This window comes from Emydura macquarii, unplaced genomic scaffold, assembly GCF_026122565.2.
Source record: "Emydura macquarii macquarii isolate MOO-44397 ecotype Brisbane River unplaced genomic scaffold, CSIRO-AGI_Emac_v2 contig_3470, whole genome shotgun sequence".
Classification (NCBI taxonomy): domain Eukaryota; kingdom Metazoa; phylum Chordata; order Testudines; family Chelidae; genus Emydura; species Emydura macquarii.
The window spans coordinates 8,943,208-8,970,984 of NW_027133607.1; the positions used below are offsets into that span (position 1 = coordinate 8,943,208).

Sequence of the window (27,777 nt, forward strand, 5' to 3'; positions counted from 1 at the left end):
TTTTTACTGTGCATGTTTTCCTGGCTGCTGATTGTGGGAAAGACTCTCTCTATAACAAGAGCTACTAAACAAGTCAGTCAGTACTTATACGCTGAAGGCACAGAAACAGGGGAGTGAGGGTGGATTATGTTCAAATTATAGGACCCTCTCAGCCAGGTAGCCGTACTTACATTTCACTTCTGCTCCCACTCTACTTACTTGGTCCCCAGAACCAGGTATCTGAGCACCTCCATCTTTAGTTTATTTATCTTCATAACACCAGAGTAAGGTAGGGAAATACCACTATACTGCTTTTTACAAATTAGCAACTGAAGAACTGAGAATGTAAGGTCACGGGCACACAGGAAGTCTAGCCAAGGCTACGACCCTGACCACTGGTTCCATCGCAAATTTCTTGTTACCAATATGTCACCACTAATTCTTTAATGTTGGAAGAATTCTTATTTTCAAGGCACAGACATTGGAAGGTCATCTACATTAAATAATTATATTATTTTTTGGCCCCTTTGTTTTGGTCTCCATAGAAACATCAGAATAAAACATCCAAGCTCCCATGATATAGCACAAGGCTTCTCCAGTGTTGGGAGATCTGAAGCAGAGAGATGGCTGAGGGTAGGACTGAACAGGCCTTGAATTTTTACAAATAAATCATTTGCAACTTTTCTTCTGACACCTTAATTTGAGGTAATGCACACACTTGATAAGTCATTCTGCTTTATTTTTCCACACAGTGTTTAAGAAGTGAACAGATTTACTATTGCCATTTCTTTGAAAAATGCCTTATCATGCAAACCACATTAAGAACCATTTTCATCTTAGTTCTGTAGTAACAAACACAGGTGTTGTCATAACAAATACTTGTGACCTCATCACATGTGCCCTTGATATGCAGCTAGCATTAGTCTAAATATGAAGTTTTGCCTGCAATATACTAACACATGCTGCTTCTCCAGAAGCTGAATTCCTGTTTTCAAAAAGAACAAACAACAAAGTAAAGCCCAAAACTGTTCTAAGGCCTTTGCTGTCCAATGCTGAAGGACTCTACAGGGAAAACTCACAAAATGTAGACACTGCCACTATACCTTCAATGTTGCTTTCAAAAATCCCACCCTGCTTATATGTTGCTTTCATGCAAGGTCTCATACTGACATCATGGGTTTAACAGTGCATACACCATACCAAGGGCCAAATCTCATTGTGGGTTAGCCACTGACTTTAATATACTGGACAATGATTTTGTTCTGACCCGTAAGCGACTCACAGTTGTTAAACCCATGCAACACAGGCTTAAGCGTAGATAGACTATACCTGAACATTTATATTAAGCCTTAAGCTCTCCAAGTTGTAGAAGACTCACAGCTAAATTCTCACACACCACCACAAAACTACAGGCTATAAAGTTCACCATCCTCTTCTCTAAGCAAAGAATTGCTATTCCCCCACTCCACCCCCGCCCCACACAGAGATACCATTTTAGGCTAGAGCACAAAGAACAGCCCCCCAACACCAAACAAAAGCCTGTATCTCAAAAGGTCAGAAGGATCACTTTCAGCAAGACATTGCCTTTACTCACTTACTGGGCTAGACATATTACAGAGCAACAGAAAAAGCTAAGTAGAAATCTAACAGGTTACAGGAATTGCACTTCATAAAAAGGACCCTGCTGCCCTCTCTTCTCTGCATGGTTCTGGAAGGAGAAGAAAGATCATTGTAAATTAACTGGGCACCTACGATAGATGAGAAAGAGAATCTTTTACATGGCATCTTCTGCGGTTTAGGTCGTTATCTTCTAGTCAAATAATATTTCAACAAGCCTGGACTTAAGTAGAGCCGACCTCAGGCAGTCTACTTCCTCTACAGCTAGGGCTTGTGAATGATAGATATCTTACTGTTCATTGTACTTTAATACAAAGTTAAATAAATGTAGTGATGGAGGAAAGTGCTGGGTTAACAAATGTGGTGAAAGATGCATAACTGCCAGCTCTGGAAACCCAAGTGCTCACAGAATAGGTTATACAACACAGCAGCAGTGAGGTTCCACATCTAGAGGCAAAAGGTAGTTTTGTTTCCATTGGCTTATTCAGTCTGTAGTCTCTCCTGAGATGGTCAAATATTGCCAGTTATTGTTTACTTTCAATCTTTTGAGATATTAGGCTGTATAATCTAGGCATTAATATGGTAGTGGGGGCGTGTAATCATTTCTCAGAAGATGTTCCGAGTTGAATAAGTGACAGTTTCCTGAAATTTATTCTGTGTATTGGGCACACTGCCGGGCAGTCAGGCAAGACAAAGACCTTTCACAGTATAGAATCTTACACAGCAAGCTTATCATATATGAACAAACCTAAGAAAGAAGATACTCAGGGCCAGATTCTGATTTCCATTACGCTGGTGTAAACCTGATGTCAGTCGAGTTACCCTAGATTATCACCAGTGTAACTTCAGAATTTGGCCCTCAACCACTATGTGCATGTCCATTTACATTAGATGGTCTCTAAAAGATTGAAGGAAAGGGAAGGTCTCAAAAATATGGGGGATACCACACTTTATAGTGTCTGAATATTTATAAAAAGGCAACTCTTACAAATGAGTTTTTTGGCCAGACTTCAGAACCCCCGTCAGAGAGTGACCTCGCCTTTCCTCAGGAAGTAGCACCTCCAAGCCTTACTGAGATGCTGTTTTGTTCGGGTATTCCTGTCATTGTCACTGATAGTGTAGCAACTCTTCCCAGCGGATTGGCTGAGAAAACACCTCTCTTTCTAGCCAGAGTTCATAGGAGTAATAGAAATCCTCAGGGAGCTCCAGCCGTTGCCCCAGCACACTCTGCAAGCAATTGTCCACCGGTGTAAATTCTGCGTCTTGGGGTTTATCATATCTCCGGCTATTAAAGGCTTCAATGTTGGCTCTTAGCGTGCATTCTTCAGCTTGGAAATCCCATGGTCTGGCATCAATATCTGCATTTGATAAGAAACACCACCCTCACAGTATGAGAAAATCATTCCTTTTCTCTGACGCGAGATGAGGTTTTAATAGAAGTAAAGGATTGTGACCTCATCACACACTCATATGCTCATGCTGGTCAGATTCTCAACAGTTGCTGCAAGAGTTAATTCCAAATCAGTTCATATTATGTACACAACCCCTCTATATTAATATAATGCTGTGGTTGCAAAGCACTCAATAATTAAGCAGTACCAGAATTAAGGTTATCTGTACAACTGTAATTCTTTCCCCTCTCTGTATGGATTATGATACACTTTTAATTACATGAGCACATGATTTTTTCCATAGGACCCCACCATTTTTGCTGAAAATTGCCAAAAACCTTCAGCCCAAGGAAGAGAAGCATGGAAAATTTAACATGAATGGTTAAAATACGGCAAATGTGTAAGTCACTGCAAATAAGGGCTATTTATTAATAGGAAGTAAGTATAGGTGTTGTTGGGGAATTATTGGTTGGGTGTAATAACTATGTTTCAGCCATGTAATATCACTAGTAGTATCATTCAGTTCCTCTGGAGTCCATTTCTATATGAAATAGTCACTCACACTAGAAAGATACAGTAAATTAATTGGGGGAAAAAGCCCCGCAAGAATGGTTTAAGGGGGAAAAGGTTAGTGAGTTTAATGGCAACTGTGACTCTCAGTCTCTGAAAGCAACACACCAGACCCCCATATTCACCACTATCATATAATTATATGAAATGTTCTGTACAAAATATGCCTTGTGAGGTATCTTTTAAAAAAAAAAAAAGTCTTGATCTGCTAAACGTTAACATCTTGGTATCCAGGTACATAGAGCCTGATTGTACATGCTATCGTATGTGAAGTTATGACATATTTTTGTACATGCTACTAGGCATGTTGTGAAGTGGGAAACAACCACAAACCAGCTTTCAGGTAAAACAGGAGTGGGGAACCTTTTTTATGTCAAGGGCCTGATGGTGGCCCTGGCGGCGGGGGAGAATTCGGCGGTGGCGCGGCTTCACAGCGGCGGTGGGGTTCCATGGGGGGCAGGGAGCCGGGCCCGCCGCCGAAGACCCCCACCGCCGAAAAGGGGCAAACGACGGCAGGGTTTCGGCGGCAGGCACTGCCCCCCCCACCCCTCACGGAACCCCGCTGCCGCCGTGAAACCGCGCCGCCGCTGAATTTCCTCCCCCCCCCTCCCCAGGTCCAGACCAAATCATTTCGCGGGCCGTGACGTTCCCCACCCCTGAGGTAGAACAATGGAGTGGCCAGACAGCATTAATGACTCTCCCTCACCCATTCAAAGAAAGAATCCACTACCAGGGATTGTTTACAGTGAAGGCTTGACTGATGAAATGTGTAGGCAATGGACCCTCCTTGATTAATAAGGGGGGCAACCCCAGGTCATGAGCATTGATTGTTCCAGCAAGCTGGAACAAACTATAAAAGAAAAAGAGTGACTCATCACTTGGTTTCACTTCCCCACAACTGAACACCTGAAGGCAAGTCTAGAAGACAAAAGGACTTTGAAGGAGGGAAAGGTACAAGGTAGCCCCAGGCAGGAAAGGCAGTTTCAGCCTGAGTTTAAGGAACTGCTTGTATCAGCTAACAAGGGTGAGACATTGCTAATTCACGTCCTCTTCAATATTCTAGAATTTAGATTGCAATTTTATTTTTATTTCTTTGGTAACTACCTCTGATCCTTTAAGGCAACTACTTATTATCACTTAAAATCTATTTTTCTATAGTTAATAAATCTCTTATACTTTGACCTAATACAGTGTGTCTTGAATTGACGTGTTTAAGAAATCTTAGCTCCGTTAACAAAAGCTGATGTATACCTTCCTCACATTGAGGGAGGAGTGGACTAAGTAATATATTTATTCTGGACAGGCTTCTGACCAGGGCAGGATGGGGCAACTTTGGGGTGCAAAGCAGGGAGCTGGGGTGAACTGGCTAATTCCTGTATGATATCCCTGGTTGGTTCGGGAGTGGCTGAGGAAGAGCATTCCAGGTAACTCAGTTGGGTGTGTGGCACCACCTCCTGTCATTTTGGGTGATAACAGGGTCTGGAGGATCTTGCTGTTTGTCACCAGCCGAGCATTGTTGGGAATCCACTCTAGCAGGATAGTTAAGGGGGGCACAGCAGTTCCACAGCTTCCAGACTGCACCCCAGGGGTTGCATGACGTCATAGCAACTCAGACATACATAGGACAAAAATAAATCCTCCCAGGGAAAAACAAGTCCAGGGCTTGTCTCTGAAAGCCCGAGCATTTACAAAGTAATCTAACAGACTGTTCAGATTAAGATGCGATGTCTGTTGAGTACTGAGCCATGCAGTTAAGTATCATGTTATGTGGTTGCTTAAACCTCCTTTCCTGGGGGACTTTGGGATTCTGGCAAAATGCCATTTTCCATTATATTCTATGTACGTGTAAACCACGGTACAAGAGAGGAGCAAAATGTGGGGCAGAAAGGGAGACCCTAGTACCAAAGTGCAGGACCCAGCATAATAGAAATACATAACTATGTCCAGGGGAATCCTACAGAAAGTTCCAACCACAGCCTTCTACAAGTCAGCCTTGCTCTAGCCTCACATTCTTTTCTTTGCACTAGTTGTAAAAATCACCCTTCCCTTCTGTGTTTCCAGTTCATTATTCTTAACAGTGGCTGGTAAATTAGTTTTTTTTTTAAAATGCCAAGACCTGACTAAGAAAAACTTTGTAGGTGCTCTACTTCTTCTGTCTAAAATTCCCGACAGCCAAAAACATGAAGTAGCTGTGCACCATCTGTGGTACAAAGCATTCCTGCTACTGCCTTCGCTCACTTCAAGAAACAAAGAGCAAGTGGAGGAAAACAGTTTTATGGCAAATAATTCAAAAGAGACACGTCAAAATCAAATTTAAAACAAAATCTAACTTTAGTGCCATATGTTTCCTTCTGGGATTTCACTAAGCTCCACAGTGAAACTAGATTAATGAGTTTTACCTTTGGTTCTCCTTAATCAGCACAACATGTATGCTATGGCTCTCAGAAGCAATGGGTGAAGGTTTAAATAATTAACAAACCATTTTAATTGAAATTAAACTCACTAAAATGTTTTTATATATAATGAATTTCTCCTACTCACTTAACCTACTCCCCCATAAACCCACCCAAGTATTGGGTATACACTTCTTGATGCAGTTTCCTATTAATATGAATTCTTTAGCAAGTTGTAGTGTCACTTGTCCCTTGGTTTAATGCTCATTAGGTGATTTAAACGTTATGAGCTAAATACAAGTTTTTAAGGCCAGGTCATCAAGGCAAAAGAAGTGTGTTTAGATACTTTCTTCCTCTTTAACCAAGCCTGGGATTCAGATTACTGTACTGAATTAACCTCAAAGTAAGGACACTGACAGTATAGTCAGCTGCATACCATGGGTTAATGCATCATTGTAGTTGTCAGAATCCTCCTCATAGCTGTCATTTTAGAAAATATGGAGGGCAAAGAGATAAAAACTATATCACACAGATGGCAGATATGCAGCACACAGGCTGAAACACAGCCCATTAAGCTTGTACAGTGTTGCTTGTATAAACCCGCACCTTTATTTCAAAGATGTGACCTGCAGGCCCTACGAGTCAGATTTTCACACACTGGCCATGTTTACACCTGCCGACCTGATGAAATTACAGGCACAGCTGATTACTTGACGTATAAAATGATCCTGACTGCAGACAACATTGTACCTGCAATTTTTACATTTGCAAAATAGTAGGTGCAAATGGAGGCTGCGTTGAGGTAGTGCAGAAACTTTGGTTCTACAGATCCCAGCTAATAATGTTCCAGTTTGATCTGAGTAGTCATGTGATGGTAGGGTGGATGCAATTTGTGCTATCTTAAGCAAATCAGGTGTGGCCTTAAGGCTTCTGAACAGCTGTCAGTGCAGCTCTCAGCCATACCAAGTTTGCAGGTTCTGATGAATCAGCAGGTAGAAGCTGTCAAACTAAATGCACATTAGCTTCAACCAAGAACCCAGAGGAGGTGCTCTCCAGGCGATACTCACCGTTGCCATAAGCCCAGTCGTCGTTCATGCGGTGTCGCACTTTCTGGTAAATGGCAGACATAGTTTTCATGTTGCTCTTTCTCCACTGGCGCCCAAGGTACTTGGTCTGAATCTTCAAGAGCTTTAGGACATACAACTGCATCATGGCCTGTTTCACTTTCAGGGCTCGTTTCAGGATCGGGGCTGATTTAAAAACCACCAGCATCTACCAAGTCACCAACAAAAACGTTTTCAGTACATTCTCAAGCTCTTAGCCACTCTGATACCCTGGTGACAAATGTGGCATAAAACAGAAAAATAGAACAGGGACGTTCAGCAAAGCACATACACTTTTCTATCTATCCTTTTGCAGAGGAGGATTTATGTAAGGGAGTAGACTCCTAGATTGACATAACCTTAATATGAACCAATTTGGGGGAAGATAAACTAGGAGCATAGCAGATTTTAAGAGCACTCAGAGTAGGTGGCCAGGGTGGAGCCCAGAAGGAGCACTCACAGTTGCCCATTGTCACACTGCAGACCCTTTTTGGGGCACTATAATCTCGACCAGGGGTGTCCAGCCTTTTAGCGTGAGGGGCCACATTGCAATTTTCTTCTCACTCGGGGTTGTTGAGCAAGTTTTGGATGGGGGGTGCTGCTGCTGAGCCTGACTGGCCAGCACAGGACTGCAGGGGAAGGGAGGTACAGATGCCAACTTTTATTTTTGCAGGTGGGTGCCGCCGGGGGGTTTGGAGACGGGGCGGGGGGAGGACACGTAACTGGTCATGTGACTCATGTGTCTCCCCCTTGCCCATGGCCGCCATGCTCTCCCCACTCCCTGCCCCACTTACAGGGGGGGCAGGAGGCGGCGGCTCTGTCCTTCTGCCGCTGCACTCTCCCCGGCACATTTGGCTGCTCTCCCTGGCAGCTGGGCAAGTGAACGGGGATCCACTTCCAACCCTGGTCCCTCTTGCCTGCAGGAGGCTGGGCTGGGGGAAGCAGCTTCCACTCCCTGCCCCGGGCTGGCTGCTGGAGCGTCTGGTTCCCAAGTGAACCAGTCTGGAAACTCCCGGGGGGAGAGGGGAAGAGAAGGAGGGATCACGGGATCTGGATCTCCTGGCCCCTGCCACCGGCAGCCACCCTGGATGGGGAGGCTGCTTCCCCCTACCCCCAGCCAGGCTCTCGCAAGTAGCTGTAGCACTGCACACAGCAGCATCCCAGCTGGCCAGCGTTCCTGCCGGGCTTGGCTGGCTGGGCAGCAGGGAATCCTCAGGCAGAAGGGGGGAGAGATTAGCCTCCCAAGGGGAGGGGAGTTGCACACACTGCACAGCATGCTGTAGCATTCCCTCCCAGCCAGAAATGGCTGATCTCCCACACTCTGCTCCGGAGTCCTGGGTGGTGCAGTGCAGGGCGGTACATGGGCCTGGAGTGGAGAGAAGGGGCTGCTCCTCGGCTGGGACGGGATGGGGGCGGGGATGCTGCTGCTTTCAGCTGGCATGGGGCTGGAGGAGAAGGGCTGCTCCTCAGATCCAGCTGGGTGTGTGGGGCTGCTGCTGCACCCAGCGGGCCAGATAACAGCCTTTGGTAGGCCGGATTCTGGCCTGCGAGCTGTGGGTTGGACAACCCAGGTCTAGACTTACTAAACTCTGCTCCCTTCTCTCCTCATCTTCCTCTGCTTCTCAAAGAGACTGTCAAGGGGTCCCACCCACCACTAGGGTGCCTCCTCCTGGCCACTCTGGGGATTAGCACCTTCCAGGTCTGACACCCTCTTCTGCCCTGCCACCTCTCTCTCTCAGCCACCCAGAGTACTCTCTCTTCATGGCATGGCTCTCCAGCCAGGTCACTACAGTTCTCCCCTTCCAGGGTATCAAGGTCTTATCGGATGATGGTCCCAGGCAGTCTTCTGCTCCACTGCCGTCTGTGATGCTTCCCCCAGTGGCTGGTAGGGGAACCTGGGCCCACATTCTACTCCGGGTTCCATTCTAAGAACCCTCTGCCTACCAACCATGGTCTGCTTTCTTCCAGACCCTGTTGCTTTCTCCCTGGGCTCTGTCTTACATCTTTTGGCTCCACCCTCTCTGGGTTTAGCAGCCCAAGGGAGTAATGGAAAATTACCTAACTTCATAACCCAAAACGCCTCTCCCAGGGAGCGACTCTACACTACTTCCCCTGCAGCCCCTTTCTGCTGCCAACTTCCTGCTCGAATGGCCCATTTGTGTTGTTGGATGTGTTGGCTCTTCCCTGTCCTTTCCTCCCAAACGGAGCTGTCCGTAACATTCTAGGCACCATCTCCCAGTTTCTTCTTGTGTAAACATCTCACATTCTAGTTAATTTACGTTTTCTTGCCAAGGGCAAGATCCTGAGAGAGAAATAGCTTCATCGCCCTAATCTGATCTCAAACAGCTCTTGGATATGGAAGGCTGACCCTCGCTGCATGAAGGATGGGCAGATGTAGTGTAGTATACTCACTCACATCAAAATGCCAATAAATGCACCACAGGATCTCCGTGACAAAGGACAAAACCCCCCAGACACCAGCTCACCATTGTCCTAGAGTGTTTCCACTTAGTCAGCTTGTTGAGGAGCCTCAGCAGGTTAATGCAGGAGAACAGGTTCCTCCAGCAAAACTGATTGCTGTCTCCAGCTTCCTGCAGACAGACACAGGAGAGAAAAGGGTCAGTTTAATGCTACGGCCTGCAGCATTAAAGCAGCACCTTCCCCAGGGAATCTCTTTGAGCAAAGTTATTTTACTAATGTCAGACAGCAGCATCTGTGCAATAATCATCCCATATAAAATACAAGGGTATTGTGCCCTTGCTAATTGCTCTGTTGACAAGCTGACAGACACGGGGAAAAGCCACTCTCGAAAAGCCCTCTGATGACACTGAGGATTTAATCTGTGCACATGTTAAGGGTAAGGGATAAGATGGAAGTTTCTTGTTTTATCAATGGAACTACATGCTGCAGTGTACTTGCATTTACTGTTTACATGCAGAGACAGAATTATAGCCTAATAATCACCATTTATTTACAGAACTGTGATTTTTAGATCTTATATATGAATTTACACATCTCCACGGGCATTGGGGACATTTGGCAGAGAAATAAAATGAAATTACGCAATGATAGATGACAAACAATAGTATGGGTCCCAGGAGGACAAAGCTTTTATGCTGCAGAGATCCAATCTGCATTTTTAAAAATTCTATTAATATATTATACAGAACCAACATATCAGATAATCACCCACCAGCTCCTCTTTGTTTAGATTGTGTCTGTTTCTCCTCCAGAAGGAGCAGATATAAAATAAGCGCACATTGAATTAGAAGATCATCATATTTCTATAGTACCTTTCATCCCAAAGGAGCTCCAACACTTCAAAAGCAGTAGAACTGAAATGCAGCCACTTCTGAAGTGAAGGGCAGCAACCAACAATGCACAGTGTGCTGCTTAACAGAGAAAATGGACATCATGGCTGAGGATGCAAGGATAAATTCCCCCACATACAAAAAGCTCACATAGGTTTTAAAAAGTGTTCATGCAGAAAAGACAGAACCTGGGATTTTAAGATCATGTCTGAAAGGCCCACTACAATTTTAAAAATCAAAACTAACTAAATGACCCGCCAAATTGAGGAGGTTAATTTATATCTGATCTGCGTCGTCTGTGTCCAATTCAGGTGGTAAGCTCCGCACTGCAGAACCATGTCCTTCTGTCTATTCACCTTCGAGCTCTCTGTTGACGCTCAATAATCAGTTTGGGAATGAGGGCAGAAACTAGTACTGGCAGATTTATAAGCCATTTACTTTCATCAAGCAAGCTAGGACTGCAGGAAATACCTAAGAACCAATGATAAACTGAAACTTGTCGCATGGCACAAATACTAGGCACATTCAGAGGAAGAGTTCTGAGCTGTGACAGAAAGCTGGCAGACAATGGAGCGGCTTTCTAAAAACTCATACTTCACCTCTTAGGCCAGGTCTACACTAGAAACTTTTGCCAATATAATAATGTCTGTTAGAGGTGTGGGTTTTTTTTTTTAAAACAACATTTTTATCATTAGAAATAGCCCCAGGGTAGAGAGTTATACCAACGAAGAAATGATTTTGCCAGCATACTTATTTTGCTTGGGCATCTGGTATAAGCTCTACCAGCACAAGCATACTTTTACTGGTAGAAGCTGTGTCTATACTAGGAGGGTTTACCCATATAGCTATGGCTGCAAACTTTTTCCACTGCAGACTAGACTTTAGAGGCACTCTATCACTAAGCATCAATCACATGGCATGTATGTACCTAGATGCAGAACTTGGCCCAGACAGGGGAGCCCATGGCGGTAAAGCATTCTTCATTACACTGTGCAGTCCTAACCTGCACACTGCAACAGGCTGTGTTTTTCCAGCCAGAGGTCTTTCATGCACTCGATGCTTTTTAAACTGAACTAGTTTTGGTTTTATTGCTGTTGTTCTTTTTGATTACTAACGGTAACATAATGGTGGGGTGGATTTCTTTTTGCCATCCTCCTTACTTTAACTGTAAAGATTAATTAGCCTAAGTCTTCACACCTTCTTTATGAAAGAGCAATTATCCAACAGGCAACAAAGCACATCCCCTGAAAATTACACTGCTAAACTTGCTGACTCTCTCTCCAACTCCTCTAATGACGAAAGATTAAGCAAGGCCCAGCCCTGCTCTTTTCTCTCAGTGTTTTCTCAAGAGACCAAAGAAGCGAGTCTCATGTTCCCTGTCTGACGACAGCGTAACCAGGCGAGATCTCACTTCTTTCTCCCCTTTACTGTCTCCCTAGGGAACTCTGCCTCCCATCTGATAACAAAGTTCATGGTATTCTGCCCGTGAAAGAGAGAGGGGCACTGAACTGACCAGCAAGGCTGTTGTATTTTATCCTAGCCCTTTTCATTAACCTTTCCCCACTCCTCCTTTTTATGTTTTGAACTGTCCCTGAAAAAGCAGCCACATTTTTAAAAATCTGAGTGATTTAATCTTTCTAGATTTATTTTCCATGGAACTAGAATGTAAACACATAATATATTTCCCTGTATTCAACCCGCTACAGGGATATTTTTGTTCCCACAGGGCACAATCAACTGCTATGTCAGCTAAGAAATATGTAATCATAACTTTAACAATTTCAGACCAGGGCATCAATGAAGTAGAACACCTTTTCATTAGATGCACAAAATTCTAGTTGAAGCAATACATCTCTCTCTCTCTCTCTCAATCTCTCTCACACACACTCTCTCTCTCTCTCTCCTTCCTCTTTTATAAGGAACATTAGGGCATGCTTCAGTTCTATTAAATCAATCCTTTTTGGAGAGTGGGGAGTCCTAGTTTTAATTCACTCACTAAAACATAACATGCCATTTCTGTGTAAATAAGCCACTAAATGATAGAAAAAAGAAAACCTTTGTAACTCCAGGTGAGCGATCTCAAGAGAGACAGAAAAAATATCCATCATTTATACACAGACCTACGTAAAGACAAAAATGCCCCCAGATCTAGCTTAAAATGTAAGAGACTTGGTGCGGAACGTACCAGCCCAGACATGGATATAAGATCTATCATCCTGCTCAGCCATGAAATGAACAAATAAAACTCAGAAGAGAGGAAATTCGTAATTGTTGTTCTTCGATATGTGTTACGCATGTCCATTCCAAGTAGGTGTGTGCACATCGCATGCACAATTGTCAGAAAACTTTTCCCCTAACAGTACCAGTAGGGTAGAGCCAGGCACCCCCTGGAGTTGCACTGCCATGGCACCATATATAGGGCCGTGCCAATTCACTGCCTCTTCAGTTCCTTCTTCTTCTTGCTGGCTGGCTCTGACAGAGGAGTAGGCGGATGGGTTTTGGAATGGACATGAGCAACACATCTCGAAGAAAACAAGGTTACTTACCAGTAACTGCTGTTCTTCGAGATGTGTTGCTCATGTTCATTCCACTATAGGTGAGTGCACGCCTCCGTGCACAGTTCCTGGAACTTTTCCCCCCTTAGCAGATCCCGTAGGGCCAGCTCTGGTGCCCCCTGGAGTCCCGCGCACATGCCATGGTATATGAGGCACTGCCGGTCCTACACCCCCTCAGTCTCTTCTTTCTGCCAACTCTAGCAGTGGGGATAGGGGGTGGGCTGTGGAATGGACATGAGCAACACATCTCGAAGAACAGCAATTACTGGTAAGTAACCTTGTTCTCTTCTTCGAGTTATTGCTCATGTCCATTCCACTATAGGTGACTAACAAGCAATAACTTGGAGGTGGGGAGGAGTTACCGGTGAGCTGCCCTCAGCATGGCTCTGCCGAATCCCGCGTCCTCTCTCGCCTGCTGGACGAGGGTGTAGTGGGATGTGAAGGTATGCACCGACGACCAGATGGTGGCTTTGCAGATGTCCTGCAGGGGCACTCTCTCCAGGAAGCTGTAGATGAGGCTTGAGCTCTGGATGAGTGTGCGCTGTGATGGTTCCCGGAAGCGGCAGCCTCGCCTGCTCGTAGCAGAATCTGATGCATGATGTAATCCACAAGGAGCTGCGCTGGGTGGAGACAGGTGAGCCTTTCATCCGGTCAGCCACTGCGACGAAGAGCTGCGTCGATTTCCGGAACGGCTTTGTATGCTCGATGTAGAAGGCCAGGACTCGTCTCACATCCAGCGAATGCCATCTCCTCTCCTCCTCCGAACCATGTCGATGGATTGGGGACCCGGCCCCGTGTGGATACCCCATGGGGCCCAATGAGGCCATTGTTGCGGCCATTGACCCTGGGGCCAACCCGGGGCTGACTGCGCCACAGGCAGTGATGCTTTGTGGGGTGTCAGCTCTCCCGATGACTGTCCCCCCTGGGAGACGTCCTCGGTCCCGGGCGCCCTTCCGTGCCGGGGATCGCCCTCTCGATGTCTCCGACCTTGAGGACAACGAGGACCACCTCTGTCGCCGTGAGAGGTGCCGGTGAGTGGAGGTGCACTCTGAAGAGCTCGAGGTACCAGAGCTTCATCTTGGTACCGATGACTTCCAGTACCGCTTGCCCTTGGTGACCGAGACCGGCACCGCTCCGAACTCCACGGTGCCAAGCCGGACTCTGGCGAACGGGTTCTGCATCGGGGACTACGCGGTGCCGGGTCCTCCAACGGTGACTGGGTTCTGGGCTGCCTCGGTGCGGGCGAACTCCTCAGTGCCGGGGATCTGGAGCAGGAGCTGTCCAAGCGCCACCTGGGAGACCTCAACCGGTGCCGCCTCTTGGCAAGCTCTGCCTCCGGTGCCGGAGACCGATGTCAGCGCTGAGAGGGAGACTCCTTGCCCTGAGTTGAAGCAGGCCGGCTCAACGACACCGACCTGGAGTGACTGCTGGAGGAGCGTCCTCGCTCTACCCCTGGTGGCCGTCTGGCAGGAGATCTTCCTCCCCATACCAGGGATCTCCACCGCCCTTTGAGGGGATCCAACGGGGATTTGCCCCAGGACACTGGCCCCTTCTCCCTTGGCGGCGGGGGCGATGGAGGTGGCGTAGGCAAGGCCAACAAGGCTCTTGCCGCCTGAAAAGCCTCCGGTGTCAACAGCATCGGCACACTCCCACACCCAGGAGTCGGGGGAGGCTCCCTGCACAGAGATGCAGGCACCGGAGAAGACTCGACGGGCCGGGTTCGGCGCATCTCCGCACTCGACCCTGCCTGTACTGATGGCGCAGGGGAGTGTCTGTGCTCCGCGCACTGCTTCTTCCTGTTTGGCACTGGTGATGTTGCTCAGTGCTGAGTCGACACTGGTGCTGGCGGTACACTCTGCACTGAGGTCACGCTTGGTGCCGAGGTGGAGCGGGCTGGCTCAGACGCCGGGCGGAGCGCTGCCTCCATGAGCAGGGCTTTTAACTGGATCTTTCAGTCCTTCTAAGTCCTCGGTTTAAAAGCCCTGCAGATCTTGCACTGATCTTTCCCGTGCTCTTCCCCCAAGCACTTAAGGCACCGATCATGGGGGTCGCTGAGCGGGAAGGCCTTCCCGGAGGAGACACATGGCTTGAATCCCGGCAACCGGGGCATAGCCTGGCCACTCTAAGTCCCCGCGGGGACTTGTCAAGTGTAGTTAGATAAGCAACTACTTAAACTAACTAAACTACTTAGAATAACAAACAGTTCAAAGAAGGGGAATAGAACTTGCTGAGAGCAAGGCTAGTTTCAGCAACTGTCAGAGGCAGAAAGAAGGAACTGAGGGGGCACAGGGCCAGCAGCGCCTCATATAATGCGGCATGTGCGCGGGGCTCCAGGGGGCACCAGAGCCAGCCCTACGGGATCTGCTAAGGGGAAAAAAGTTCCAGGAACTGTACACGGAGGCGTGCACTCACCTATACTGGAATGGACATGAGCAATCACTCAAAGAAGAACAGCAGTTATGAACGGTAAGTAAGTAACCATTTTTTCTTCTTCGAGTGCTTGCTCATGTCCATTCCAACTAGGTGACTCACAAGCTAGCTCCCGGAGGTGGGGTCATTGCTTACAGGCACGCTGATTGGAGCATTGCTCTGTTGAATGTTGCATCACCCCTAACCAGTTGGGTGATGGCATAGCGCAAGGTGCATGTGTGGATTGACGACCATGTTGCTGCCCTACAGATTTCCTGAGTAGGGACATGAGCCAGGAAGGCTGCCAAGGAGGCCTGTGCCCTTGTGGAATGTGCTGTGAGTGCAGGGGCACATTGTTTTCCCAGGTCATAACATGTCCTAATGCAGGACGTGATCCACGACAAAATCCTCTGCGAGGACATCAGGACGCCTCTCATTCCATCCGTTACTGCGACGAAGAGTTGGTTCAATCTACGAAATAGCTCTGTGCTTTCGATGTAGAATGCTAATGCCCTCCTGACATCCAAGGAATGGCATCTTCTTTCCCTGTTATTGGCATGGGGCTTAGGGAAAAAAGACAGGGAGGAAGATGTCCAGGCTCATATGAAACTGGGACACTAACTTTGGAAGGAAGGCCAGATGAGGGCATAACTGAACCTTGTCCTTATGGAACACTGTGTATGGGGGTCCAGAAATTAGGGCCGTAAGCTCAGAAATCCTCCTGGCTGAGGTTATTGCCATGAAAAACGCCACCTTCCATGAGAGGTAGAGAAGGGAACATGTTGCTAGAGGCTCAAAGGGAGGTCCCATCAACCTAAATAGCACTATGTTGAGGTCCCAGGCCAGTACTGGGAGATGGCCCTGTGGGTGAATCCTGTCTAGACCCTTAAGAAAATGGCTCATCATTGGGTTGGAAAAAACCGAGCGCTGTGTGATCCTGGCTGGAACGCAGACATCACTGCTAGGTGCACTTTTAACAACGAGACTGCCAAGCTTATCGGCTTATCGGCTTTGGGTGCAAAATGGATTATATTGATGCCTGAATCGAGCGGGTACCCTTCTGCAATGACCAAAGCAAGAATCTCTTCCACTTGGCCAAGTATGAAGCCCCTGTGGATGGCTTCCTGCTACTGAGGAGGACCACTTTGACAGGCTCCAAGCATGTTAATTCTATGGTGTTTAAGCACGAAGCTTCCATGTTGTGAGGTGGAGAGACTCTAGGTTGGGATGCTGCAGTCGGCCGTAGTCCTGAGTAATCAGCTCTGGTGTCAATGGTAGAGTGAGTGGCATGGCCACTGACATCTCCAGCAGCACTGGATACCAGTGTTGCTGAGGCCAGGCTGGAGCTACAAGGATAGCAGATGCTCCCTCCTTCTTGACCTTGAGCAGGACCTTGTGGACAAGTGGGAAGGGTGGAAACGTGTAGAGAAGGCATCCCTCCAAGCTCAGGAGGAATGCATCTGCGATCGAGCCCAGACCGTGATTCAGGAATGAACAAAACTGCTGACATTTCCTGTTGATCCTTGTCTACTTGGGGAATTCCCCACCTTCAGAAAACGGTGTTCACAACATCTGGTCAGAGGGACCACTCATGATTGTAGAATGACCTGCTGAGCTGGTCTGCCAGAGCATTCTGGACCTCTGGTAGGTAAGATGCTTCTAGATGGATGGTGTGGGCTATGCAAAATTACTGTCTGTGATGGGATGTCCTGTCACTGGGTCAGCAGGGCTCCGGCCGAAACACTCTGACCCGGAGCAAGTGCAAGCTCAGCCAGATCATAGTCGGCTCCCCTGAACTATTTCCTCCCACCCTCTCCCTACAGTACCTGGTCTCCTGGGCCGTACTCCGGTTCCTCGTCACTTGACGGCAGGTCCGGGAACTGTTTAGGGTCCTCTGCAGAGGGCAGTTCCTCTAGGTCCCAGGGTCCATGTGTCCCTTCTGGCTCACTGGGGGTTAGCGGCTTGCCTAACTCCTCTAGGTCCTCAGGACCCCAGGCAGTAGGCAGCTCCAGCAGCCTTCCTCTGGGTCGTAGGGTCCGGGGGTCTTCTTCAGATTGTCCGGTTCAGGCAGCTCCTCCAGATCCTCAGGGCCCCATGCCGTGGATAGATCCGGCAGCCTCTCCTCCAGATAGTGGTCGGATGTGGCCGTATGCTTAAGCACCAAGTCAGAGGCATCCTTCTCCCTTGGCTGCTGGGCTCTGACTGAGCGGGCAGGCCTGGGTTTTATAGGCCTAGCCCCGCCTACCTGCTTCCGGTCAGTGCTGTAGTCCTGTGTTCCAACCCCCAGGGGGGGTCTGGCTTTCCCTCGGTGACAATCTCCGAAGGAGGCCACACATCCCAGCTACAGATCCCCTCATATCTATGTGAAGAGGAGCTGGGTGCAACTTTATTCCCAAATGGTCTTCCTAACAACAAGACAGCTGCAAGTTCTACCTAACTCTTTTGTATTGCAAGAAGAGGATTTCCAGGAAGAAAATCATACGCGTCACATGAGCTTCTTGCAAATGTATTTCAGTCACTAGAAGTGCAACAGCACATCATACTTTGGTTCAGGGGAGTCTGAGAAATTAAAATTCATAGTTATCCTCCCAAAGAGGATTCAAGTAGGTCTCTGTGTTGATATTTTAATAAGGTGGTTTTGGACAGATGGCTTTATTTATTATTTTCCAAGTGTCACATATTGAACGGGAAAGTCAAATCCCGTCTGACGTCACAACAGATGAAACTCAGCTCTCTGCAGAGGACCAGTGCAAGACTTACGAACCACATAAACATACTTTGAACCTAGGATATGCCATACTGGATCAAACCGGTGGTCCAGCCAGTCCTGTATCCAGTGGTCAGAAGATGATAATTTGTGAAATCACATTTTGCCAACACGACTACATGGGAGAGTAGCCAATGAGTAACTCTGTCAGCCCAGAAGGTCCAGACACTTGAGCTCTTTATCTGTGGGAATGGCTTTGGAGAGAAATTGACAATTCCTCTTGTTGACAGCATCCACTACTAAAGAACTGGGCGTGGGGATGAGTGAAAAAAACTCTCCAGCCCCATAGCCACTACATAATACTTTTTTTTTTGCCCCCTGCCAAGGGTTGGGATGGTGGCAGGGGTCTGCCATACAGTACTGGTGACTGTAAAGCCTTATCAATAGGTAAAGCAACCTTCCCCTGGGGGTGGAATGCAGAACATCCACCAGGGAATGTTGAGATTCCTGGACTCCCTCCAATAGGATCTGGAGGAATTCTGCCACTCTTTTCATCAGTTTCAGAAAGGCCCCAAAGTTGTCAGCGTAGAATGGAGGTGGGGGAATAACTGCCTCATCTGGGAGGAAGACAACTTATTGGATGGAGATGTCTCCTCCTCGACTGCTAGCTCTTGCGCACCTGGGATTTCCTCCTAGGGTGGCTGGAGGTTCAAACAGGTCCACTTATGGGAGGATGTCCTACAAAACTGGTCACGTTAAGGAGTCCAAGGGTCTGAGAAGGCCCACTGCAGTGGTGCATGGGGGAAAGATCCCCAAGGGCATTCTTGCCATAGGTGACCTGGACACCTGATAGATTCTGGGATCTCCTCCTCATAAAATCTTTCCAGAAAAGGGGATTGGTACGGGAAGGAGATAGAGTTTTGGACACAGCTGTCTCAATCAGAGAAGGTGCCCTCTCTCATGTCCAATGGAGGAGCTCCAGGCATCGGTAGTAGGGGTCATGCTGGTACCAGAGGCTGAAGAGGGGCTGGCGACTGGGTCAGTATCAGTGGTTGAGAGCTTGTGTTGGGATGCAGTTTAAGAGATAAGGGCTCCAAATCCAAAGGGTGCAGTGGTACTGGAGAAGAATCTCTTTTGGTACACCTCAAGATGGGACATTCCAGATCCTCTATAACCAGGAGGTCCTTGTGAGAGAGGAAGCTGGATGGTACTGGACAGCTAAGGTGGAGCTCAGCAGGAGCCTGAGATGGAACTGGGCATGGTGCAGTGGTACGGTCCATGCTCTCCATGGGAATGTGCCCCAAGAAGGATGATATCAGAGAGGGTGCGAGGAGACTGTCGGTGTGCTCCTTGTGGCTGTGTCCTGAGGGGAGTGGTACCAGAGCCTTTAAAGAAGGCTTCTTAGAGTCTTCGCTCCTGGAGAAGTCTCTGCAGAGGCGCTTGCTTCCAGTACTGATGAATGATGCCTCTAGGTACAGCCTGCTAGAAGACTTCTCAGCATGAGGCATTGTACGGGGAGATTTTGAATAGACCAGTAAAAGGGCCAAGGACCACATCATAGTGTATCATACTTATTGCGAACAACATCCAAAATGGATAGGCCTTTCAGCAGGCCTGTGCAGCCTTGGCATGACTAAGCCAGGAGGGGAGTGAAGCCCCTTTATCAACCTTTGCCTGACCCTGCTCTCCCTCCCTGATGCTCTGGTGGACGTGCTGGGATCTGTATTTCAGGAAAAGACCAATCAACTTATTTATGCATGCCCTGTGGGAGATGTTTGTCCCGGCCTCAAGATATGCAAATTCTGTCAGAACATACCTCACTAATTAAGTACTCTGGTAATCTTAGGTCTAGCTTTTGAAGTTTTTTTCTTGTTCCTTGATGTGTTATTGTCTACTAACAAGGATAAATGGGGGGGGATCTCTGTTTGGACTCAGTAGTGGTGAGTGAGTGAGTGTGCTTTTTGGATCCTCCAATGACAGCTGGAAGATCTGGCCAATCAGAAAGCCATTGCTGTTCCCACTCGAAAGCCACCCCAGACTTCGGTAATTATTAAGGGTTGAGGGTTGATGTTTTACTAACCTATTGTGGACGTGTGTAAGTGCTTGAGCCTAAGTAAAAGTATATCTTTAAAGTAAGAACCCTCTCGAGTTGTTGTTGAGCCTAAGTAAAGCATAGCTTTGTAGTAAGAGCACTGTTGTGTTATACTGTTTCTACCAGTCCATCTATCGGCTGGCCGGCCGGGTCTCCATTTGACTTATTTCCTGACACCACCTTGCACAAAGTAAAGTTACCACAAGCTTTGGGTTGACAGAACCCCAGGAAACAGCATGACTGAAGTCTTCTTCGGGGGTACCAGCACACTGGAGGCTCAGTGGTAGCGATACTGGACCATAGGGTCGTCTTGTTTCCAGACCTGAGAGGTGACTTTCCCCTTCTTTTGAAGTCTCTCTCCAGGGATTGAAGTCTTTTTCCTTCTTGAATGTTTTGTCTCCGAAGCTGCCCCATGGTCTATGAAAGTCACCGGTGCAGCCTGAGAGACTGAGGCTGAGGTACAGGGGAGGAGGTGAATTCCGCGGGCCTCAATGAGTGCTCCATCAGGACAAGCTTCAATTTATCCTCCCTCAGACTGGGAGATCTGCCTTTAAACCCAGTGCAAACTTACACTTGGAGAGGATGTGTGACTCTCCAGGACAATAAAGGCCAAGGGTTCAAAGCCCTGCACCCCCAAAAAAAAAATAACTGGGGGCAAAGGAAAATCCATCCTGAGAGCACAACCTGTGCTAAAAGTGAATAAAACAAATAAAATAAAATACCAATAAGAAATAAAACTAAAACACTTAGAAAGGAAGCTGAAACTAGCAACGGATGCTCAGTCTTGAGCTAAGGGTGACTGAAAAGGAAGTGGAACGACAGGGTGGTGGGTGCTGCCTCCCTCCAATATACCCTTGGAGCAGAGCATGAGGATTTATAGACTGCAGGCACAGATCCGTAGATACTGCTGACTAAAATCTCTGATCAAGAACGCACAGGCGCACATACATCCTACAGTGGCACACTCATAGGGGCAATAACTCACCCCTAATAATAAGAACTAGCTGTTGCAAGAAGCAATTGCTTAAAGTGTTGAGAAATTGTTTCTCCAAACTTTATCCTCTTGTGCCTTTTGACACATATAAGTAGTTGCAGTGACTCATCATCATCATCTTGTTAGATTTTGCTGCCTCCTTAATCTTTCAGCATTGTGCACTCAATTGCCCTTTTCTTGATTTAGATGCTTAAGATGTGACCTAACTGATGCAGAGACCTTAAACTGGCCATCTGCACTGGGCTGAATTCCTCTCTAAATAAAGAGAGCAAATGGCAGACATTCCGCACTGAGATCACAATGAGCAAGACTCAGAATAAACTAGAGGGGTTGGAGTTTATCTGCTTTCCTTTCCAGAGATATATCAAGAACCACCCTGCCGCCATCCTTCATGAAAGGGATTAAGATTTCAGAATTAAAGACACACCACAAACAAGCAACCAGTTAAAGACTTACTCAGCACCTGCAAAACAGACACTAGCAATCTGGAGCTATACATTTTAGGAATATGATGGAGATTGCTCGGACCTGCTTGAGTTGCAATGATACACAAGTCCACCATCCACAACTATGATCCACTAGAACTATCCACAGTTGGTCTAGGTCTGTTTAAATGCAGAGGGTTTAGGACTGAAAGATCTCCAGGAACGAGCATGGTCTAGTGGGATGAGCCTGCAGTTGGGTGCCAAAAGCTCCCAAAATCTAACTCGGGTTCTCTCTACTTTGGCTTCTCCACCTGTCATGTGAGGATAACCTTCATCTCCATGACAGAAGAGTTATGAGGTGAAATCAGTTAATGTTTATACAGCACTTCATAGTTGCTTCAAGTGCAAACTGACAAGAGCTGCAATTAGCAGAACGTACCACTATGTGTCACTGTTGCCTGAGAGAAAGTGAAGCCAAAGCAGCTTAAAAGTTCGCTCCAGTTTAGACACACAAAATCTGGCCTACTGTGAGAAGTACATGTTCATGTCCTTCTATTCTTCATTCTTTATGAGTGCTTCTTAAAAATAGAACTTCTACTTTCCCCAACACCACTGAACATGCACCCGTTTTTGGTTTTTTTTGTTTTGTTTTTTTTAAACCCCCACCCCCCGCTGCATTTTAGATGAAGCATGGAATTAATTTCGCTCCATCTGCTGATTTCATTGGTGCCCTGGCACCATTCGTGGTTTTGCAGCACAGCTTTGGGAATATTATTAGTTCACTTGTACTCCCCTTTACTTGCTCTGCAAGAGTGGGTCTCAAATACTGCGGGCCCTGTAACAACAGTGGTTATTCGCTGTACACAACATGGTAGATGCCAAACAAACCAAACTCCAGTAGATATTAAGGGCTAAATTTTGGCCTCAGGCACATATAATTTGATGATTGCCGCCTAGCAGCATTCAAGAGCAGAATTTGATCCTTCAGAACTAAAGAACATTTCCCACCCTAGTCTGATGCTGTCCACTGTCACAATGCTGAACAGCTTCCAGGTGAATCACCGGGCTTGGAAGGCAGGTCATGTAGGGAACACGGATCTGAACTCATGGAAGATGGGTTCGATCAGACTCCCTCCAGAGGAGAACCCTGCCTCATCTCCCCACTGCCAGAAATTCTCCCACTCCCCTCACTCTCCAGTCACAGACTCCCTGCTTCTGCCTGATCCAACCACCCTCTCTGCATTCCAAAGGTTACATCAAATGTGCAGCCTAAACTGCTCTTCAGAGTCCCTTTAAAATGACTCTGGTTGTGAACCTGCCATTGTTATGCCTCATCTCCAGTCCATGCATGTCTGACCTGTATACAGTAGATTGCACTTAACAGCAACTGGATATTGACAACTTCCAGTTAATAGCAACATTTTGCCGGGAATCAATCCCGTCCCGTTGCCTGCAATGTTAATCGGATTTGAATATTGGCAACAGCATGCCGCTTATTAACATGCTGGTTTTTTGAAGAAAGGCACCAGCTGCAGGCAGGTCTGCAGCCAGAGAAGGAAGTGCTGGGATGTGCCTGCAGCCGGAGGTGAGCCCATCCTAAGTGCTTCCTTCTCGACCTGCATCATCTATTACAAGGATTATTTACATTCTCCTTACCAGGCTTTCTGCAGTGAGTTCAGGCAGTTCATGGACTGTACAGTGTGGATAATCCAGGACAGCGATGCTGAGGGAGACAGGGAAAAAGTCATTCATGAAGCAACAGATCAGTATTCAAGGAGCTGTTCTAAAACTGTCTGCATTATTTTTCCCAATCAGCCAATATGATCTCCATTCCTAGCTCACTGATTCTTAATTACAGTGACCCCTGCTGGCACAGGGGTCCCTACCCTACCCCACATGCCAAGTGGTTGGGCACAGCTATGAAGTCACTTGCTTTTCAAGTAGGTCACGATTTCTCAAACGTTCTCTTAGAGTGAGCCACATTTAATAGCATGTCTTGTGGATGCACCTGCCTTTTGCATTTATGATTGACAGACCACCTCCTATCTTATTTCCAATTTCATGACACCTCTGTGTCTCTGCTCAACAGAACACGTCAATTTTCTTTAGTGCTCTAAAGTACATCCTGAGTGCATTAATAAAGACTCTGGTAATTTGGATCTATTAAGCCAAGGCAGATTAGCTATTTATATATTTTTTTAAAACCTTCGGTTAAAATAATAAAAGAGATCTGACTTACTTAAACTGATAACAGCAAGGAAATTCAGAGTGAAGGCCACAAACCTCTTTACCACCCCTTCAGGCTCTCATGCCTCAATATAAGTAGCCAAAGAAGAATAAATACACCAGTCCTCCACCCCAAGACATGCACACACCTAAAATGAGTAGCCATGTAATCAAGTAGCTGTAGTTCTTGTGCTCTCTCCTATCCCTTCATCAGTGGGTGCTTTTAAATCTATCTACAGGGAATCTTAAAGCAATAAACTGACTTGCTGTACCTATTTCAGTGTCCATTCAGAGTAAAATCCCAAGATCAAAAAGGTATTGCAGACAGACTTCACATAACGCACATGTGTATAGTAAGGCCATGCAGACTTCTACCTGCTCCCCAAAGATCAGATACTGTTTCTATGCACGTTCGGGAACTGCTGCCCCACATTATTAATTTGTTCATTTACTTACTTAAAAATAAGTTATGGACTGTCAAGCAGTGTAGGCTCAAAGCTGAAAAGTTTTTTGGGGGAATCTTATGAAAGTTAATATTAATAGAACTGTTTTTGGGAAAAGCAAAACTGTTTGGATTTAAACTTCCACACACTTGCTTGACTGTAACTAACAGCGGAAAATCTGGATTTTTAACTGCTTTGGAGTTATGATGTTTGTTGTGTTTCACCCCCAATTTCTGCCCATTTAAAAGAACTGAGTCCAAATGGAAAAGCAGCAGCTTTTAATGACAAGAGAATCAATGTGTTCGGCACAAACAGCTGTTTTCCATCTTTAACTTTCTCAGATTAGAAGGAGAAAATTAACCCATTTCCTTTCCCTTCATGTATGTATGTATATAAACATTCAGTACAAGACAAGGATTAGTCCATATAGCCAGCTGAAGAGCTACAGGTTACAGCTCATTGTTCTGTCATCAATACTGTGTGTGGAACTGTACTTTGTATAGCACGTCCTACAGTAAACTGAAACTTCCAGCTGTCCCATTTCCAGAAACTAACTGGAGAGCAAAGGAGACAGAACTGTGCTTCTCTGGAAGGATCTCTGTTCTCCCTGTAGTACTCTGTGTGTCTCTCCATCCAGACATGGCATATATAGATTTAATTAACAAGTCTAATAAAGGCCTTCCTATTTCAAGGCACCGATAATAAGCAGCAGTGCAATTCAGTGACACTTCTGTGACTATTTAAAAACCAGATGGTCAGGGTCAAGAGAGCTGAATGATAGACACAGGAGATAGGAAAGGCCCAAGAGATTCTGTCTAACCCAGGCCTTTAACCAGCACAGGATTATTTCCCTATAGTGTATTCTCTAGTACTTTGCCCTGTCTAGGATATGGCCTCGTACAGCCACTTTAGTGACCACAAGAGTAAGCTCTCTTCATGCACAAAGTCCTTACTAACCACAGGAGGAAAAGGAACTGCTGCAAATGTTGCTATACCTGTTTTTGGCAGTGATATAGGACATGATATTCTGGTTGAAGAACTTCAGGATCAGCGGGATGCAGTTGGCAAACACCAAGTGCTGAGACACATACTCAAACTGCAGAAAAGAGGTGCACACACAGAATTGGTAGTGCAGTTTAAAAAAAAAATCAAACCAAAACCACATTCTGGATCCAATTAAAAAACTCTCTCCAAGGACTTGCTCCAGATGTACTCACAGACCTTCTCTCCCTTTGCTCCTCATCATATCCCCTGTACCAGTCTCCTGTATATTTTACCTCACAGTCCTACAACTGTTGGAGCAAGAGCGATCTCATCTGCAGCTCCTGCTCTTTGGAACAGCTACCTTCTTTCTCTCTGTTAAATGATCTCTCCAGCCCTTTCCACGTTTCAACTAAAAACAAACCCTTTGTATGCATGTATTCATTTTTCTCCGTTAATATTAAACTCTAAAGGCTTTGAAAATGAGATTCGTATGGCTGCAACATGAAGCACTACTGAACTGTATATAGACTGCCATAAATAAAGGCATTCCATGTCTAACCCCAACTGCACAGTGATTTGCTCAAACTCCCTTGGAGAGGAACTGTTTCTTCCTCTATTTTTACACAGCATACACCAAGTTGTCAGTGCTCAATGACTTCCGACAGTGGTGATTTATACACAATTAATACTTCGCTATTCTCTGTCAAGGTATTTCAAACTGCACCCACTGCTCTGGTATTTAGACATTAGTAGCCAGTATCTTCCATCGGAGCATCTTGAAGAGCTTACAAACATTAATCAATGAAGCCTCATATTTCTCTCTCCCCCTACCGCATTTTACAAAGAGGGACATTAAGGGCATGTCTACATGGGGAGGTATTCCATGATTAACTCCATGTGTGGACACTCTTATTCCAAATTAACTTAAACCACTTTGGAAGCGGACTAAGCTAATTTGGAACAAAGCCCTACCTTTTACTCCAGAATAAGAGCATCCACATATTGAATTAGTCAGGAATAGCTAATCTGCTTTAAATTCATACTCTACCATATTCCAGATTAATTTTCATGTGTAGGCAAACCCTAAGGCACACAGAGGGAAGCGACTGGCCCCAGGACACACAGCAAGCCAATACCAGAGTCAAAACAAGACCCAGGAGTTCTAATGCCTGGTCTCAAATCCCTAATGCTGAGTATGGTGGCAGACCGAGAAACACTGTGAAATGCAAAGACTGGACAAGCGCCACAGCAGAGGCAGCCGTGAACAACTTTCAGCAAAGTCCATGGGTGAACAAAGCAACCTGGCCAGTACCCCTTTTACCAGTAACCTCACACGCAGTCAGACATGAACCTCAGAGCCCCTGAGATCCCATTTCTCTGCACTACCTGCTAGCTCGCATGCACCCTCATGGCACAATAAAAGGGGGAAAATGAGAGCACGACCTTCTGTGTCGAGGGGAGCAAGAAGCAAACAAATAAGGGGGTATAAGGGACCCGCTGCAGCTAAGGATCCTAAAATGTAGTGTATGAACATCAAATAAAAATGCCAGCCTCTGCCCATTATATAGGCTCAGGGCTTGATGCTTGGACTACACCACCTGGGGGAACTCTTTAAATAAAAGAAAAAATAGTGAGTGTTTGGCATGCAAAGTGGCTGCAGATTGGGAGAGCCCAGCCTAGTGTTTAATCAGCCATTGTTGAGAAGGGAACCCCTTCACTTGGTCACAACACAGTGCGATCCAGTGAATGCAGGCCAAACCAAACCGTGGCAGGATGCAAAGACAGGGAGTCTCAAATTCCTTTAACTCCCAACTGTAGTTTAGACAAGGCCTAGGAGGGGTTTGGCTAATCCCCATCCACGTCCTGCTCCTGGCAGGGGGAAAGAAAAAGGTCTTCTCTTCAGGCTGAAAACGCGTATAACCAAGTTCTAGCCCTTGTGGAATATTCACACGGAGGTTTACAAGGAGACTGCAGACAGAGCCTTGCGGACATGACCCGAACACAATGCAATCCAAGACATTTACAGTCACTTGTCCTGGCCTAGTAACACTAAATGGGGCTAACCATCACTTTTGTGTCAGACCAGCCCACAGCTGCTCTTTGGGCTAGTTACCAAGGGGATCTCCCAGGAAACACTAGCCAAGAACACATCTGTCTTGCGAAGCACTTAGCAATGGCCTTCCCGTATAAAGCTCACCTGGTAGATGTGGTTCAGTTTGAAATGCTTCAGCAGCAGCAGCAGCGAGGCCGAAATGCTCTTCACAATGATCTCTTTGTGTCTGTTCACATCGACCCCCAGTTTCATGCTCTGAAGAACTGTGATGCTGGTTTGGAAGGAAAAAGGGAGGGATAGATCCAGGTACAAAGAGCTTTCTTGGGATGGGTTTTGTTCTGATTGGTTTATATTCATCTGGATGGGCTCTATACAAAAGGGATTCTTTACTGACACACAGACAGGTCCCTGTGCACATCCCTGGGTCTCCTGCTTCCAACATGTCTTGCCCAGTGGCGCTATAGTGGATCACAGAAGGGACTGATCACCCAGCACAAGGAGAGTCCGGGGAGGAGTTCGCTACAG

At 46.6% G+C, this 27,777-nt stretch overlaps 1 protein-coding gene across 2 annotated transcripts in view; it reads right to left on the reverse strand.

Annotated features, from left to right (window-relative positions):
* Positions 1–509: 509 nt before the first annotated feature.
* Positions 510–27,777, reverse strand: part of STRIP2 (striatin interacting protein 2) — a 57,304-nt gene continuing 30,036 nt past the window's right edge. For both annotated transcript variants that reach the window (XM_067535004.1, XM_067535003.1), the window contains 6 exons: positions 27,397–27,523; positions 25,211–25,311; positions 23,203–23,269; positions 9,540–9,644; positions 7,018–7,222; positions 510–2,954 (listed from right to left, as the gene is read on the reverse strand). In XM_067535004.1, the coding sequence (XP_067391105.1) occupies positions 2,704–2,954; positions 7,018–7,222; positions 9,540–9,644; positions 23,203–23,269; positions 25,211–25,311; positions 27,397–27,523 (856 nt within the window). In that variant the 3' untranslated portion in view covers positions 510–2,703. The remainder of the gene's footprint in view (positions 2,955–7,017; positions 7,223–9,539; positions 9,645–23,202; positions 23,270–25,210; positions 25,312–27,396; positions 27,524–27,777) is intronic.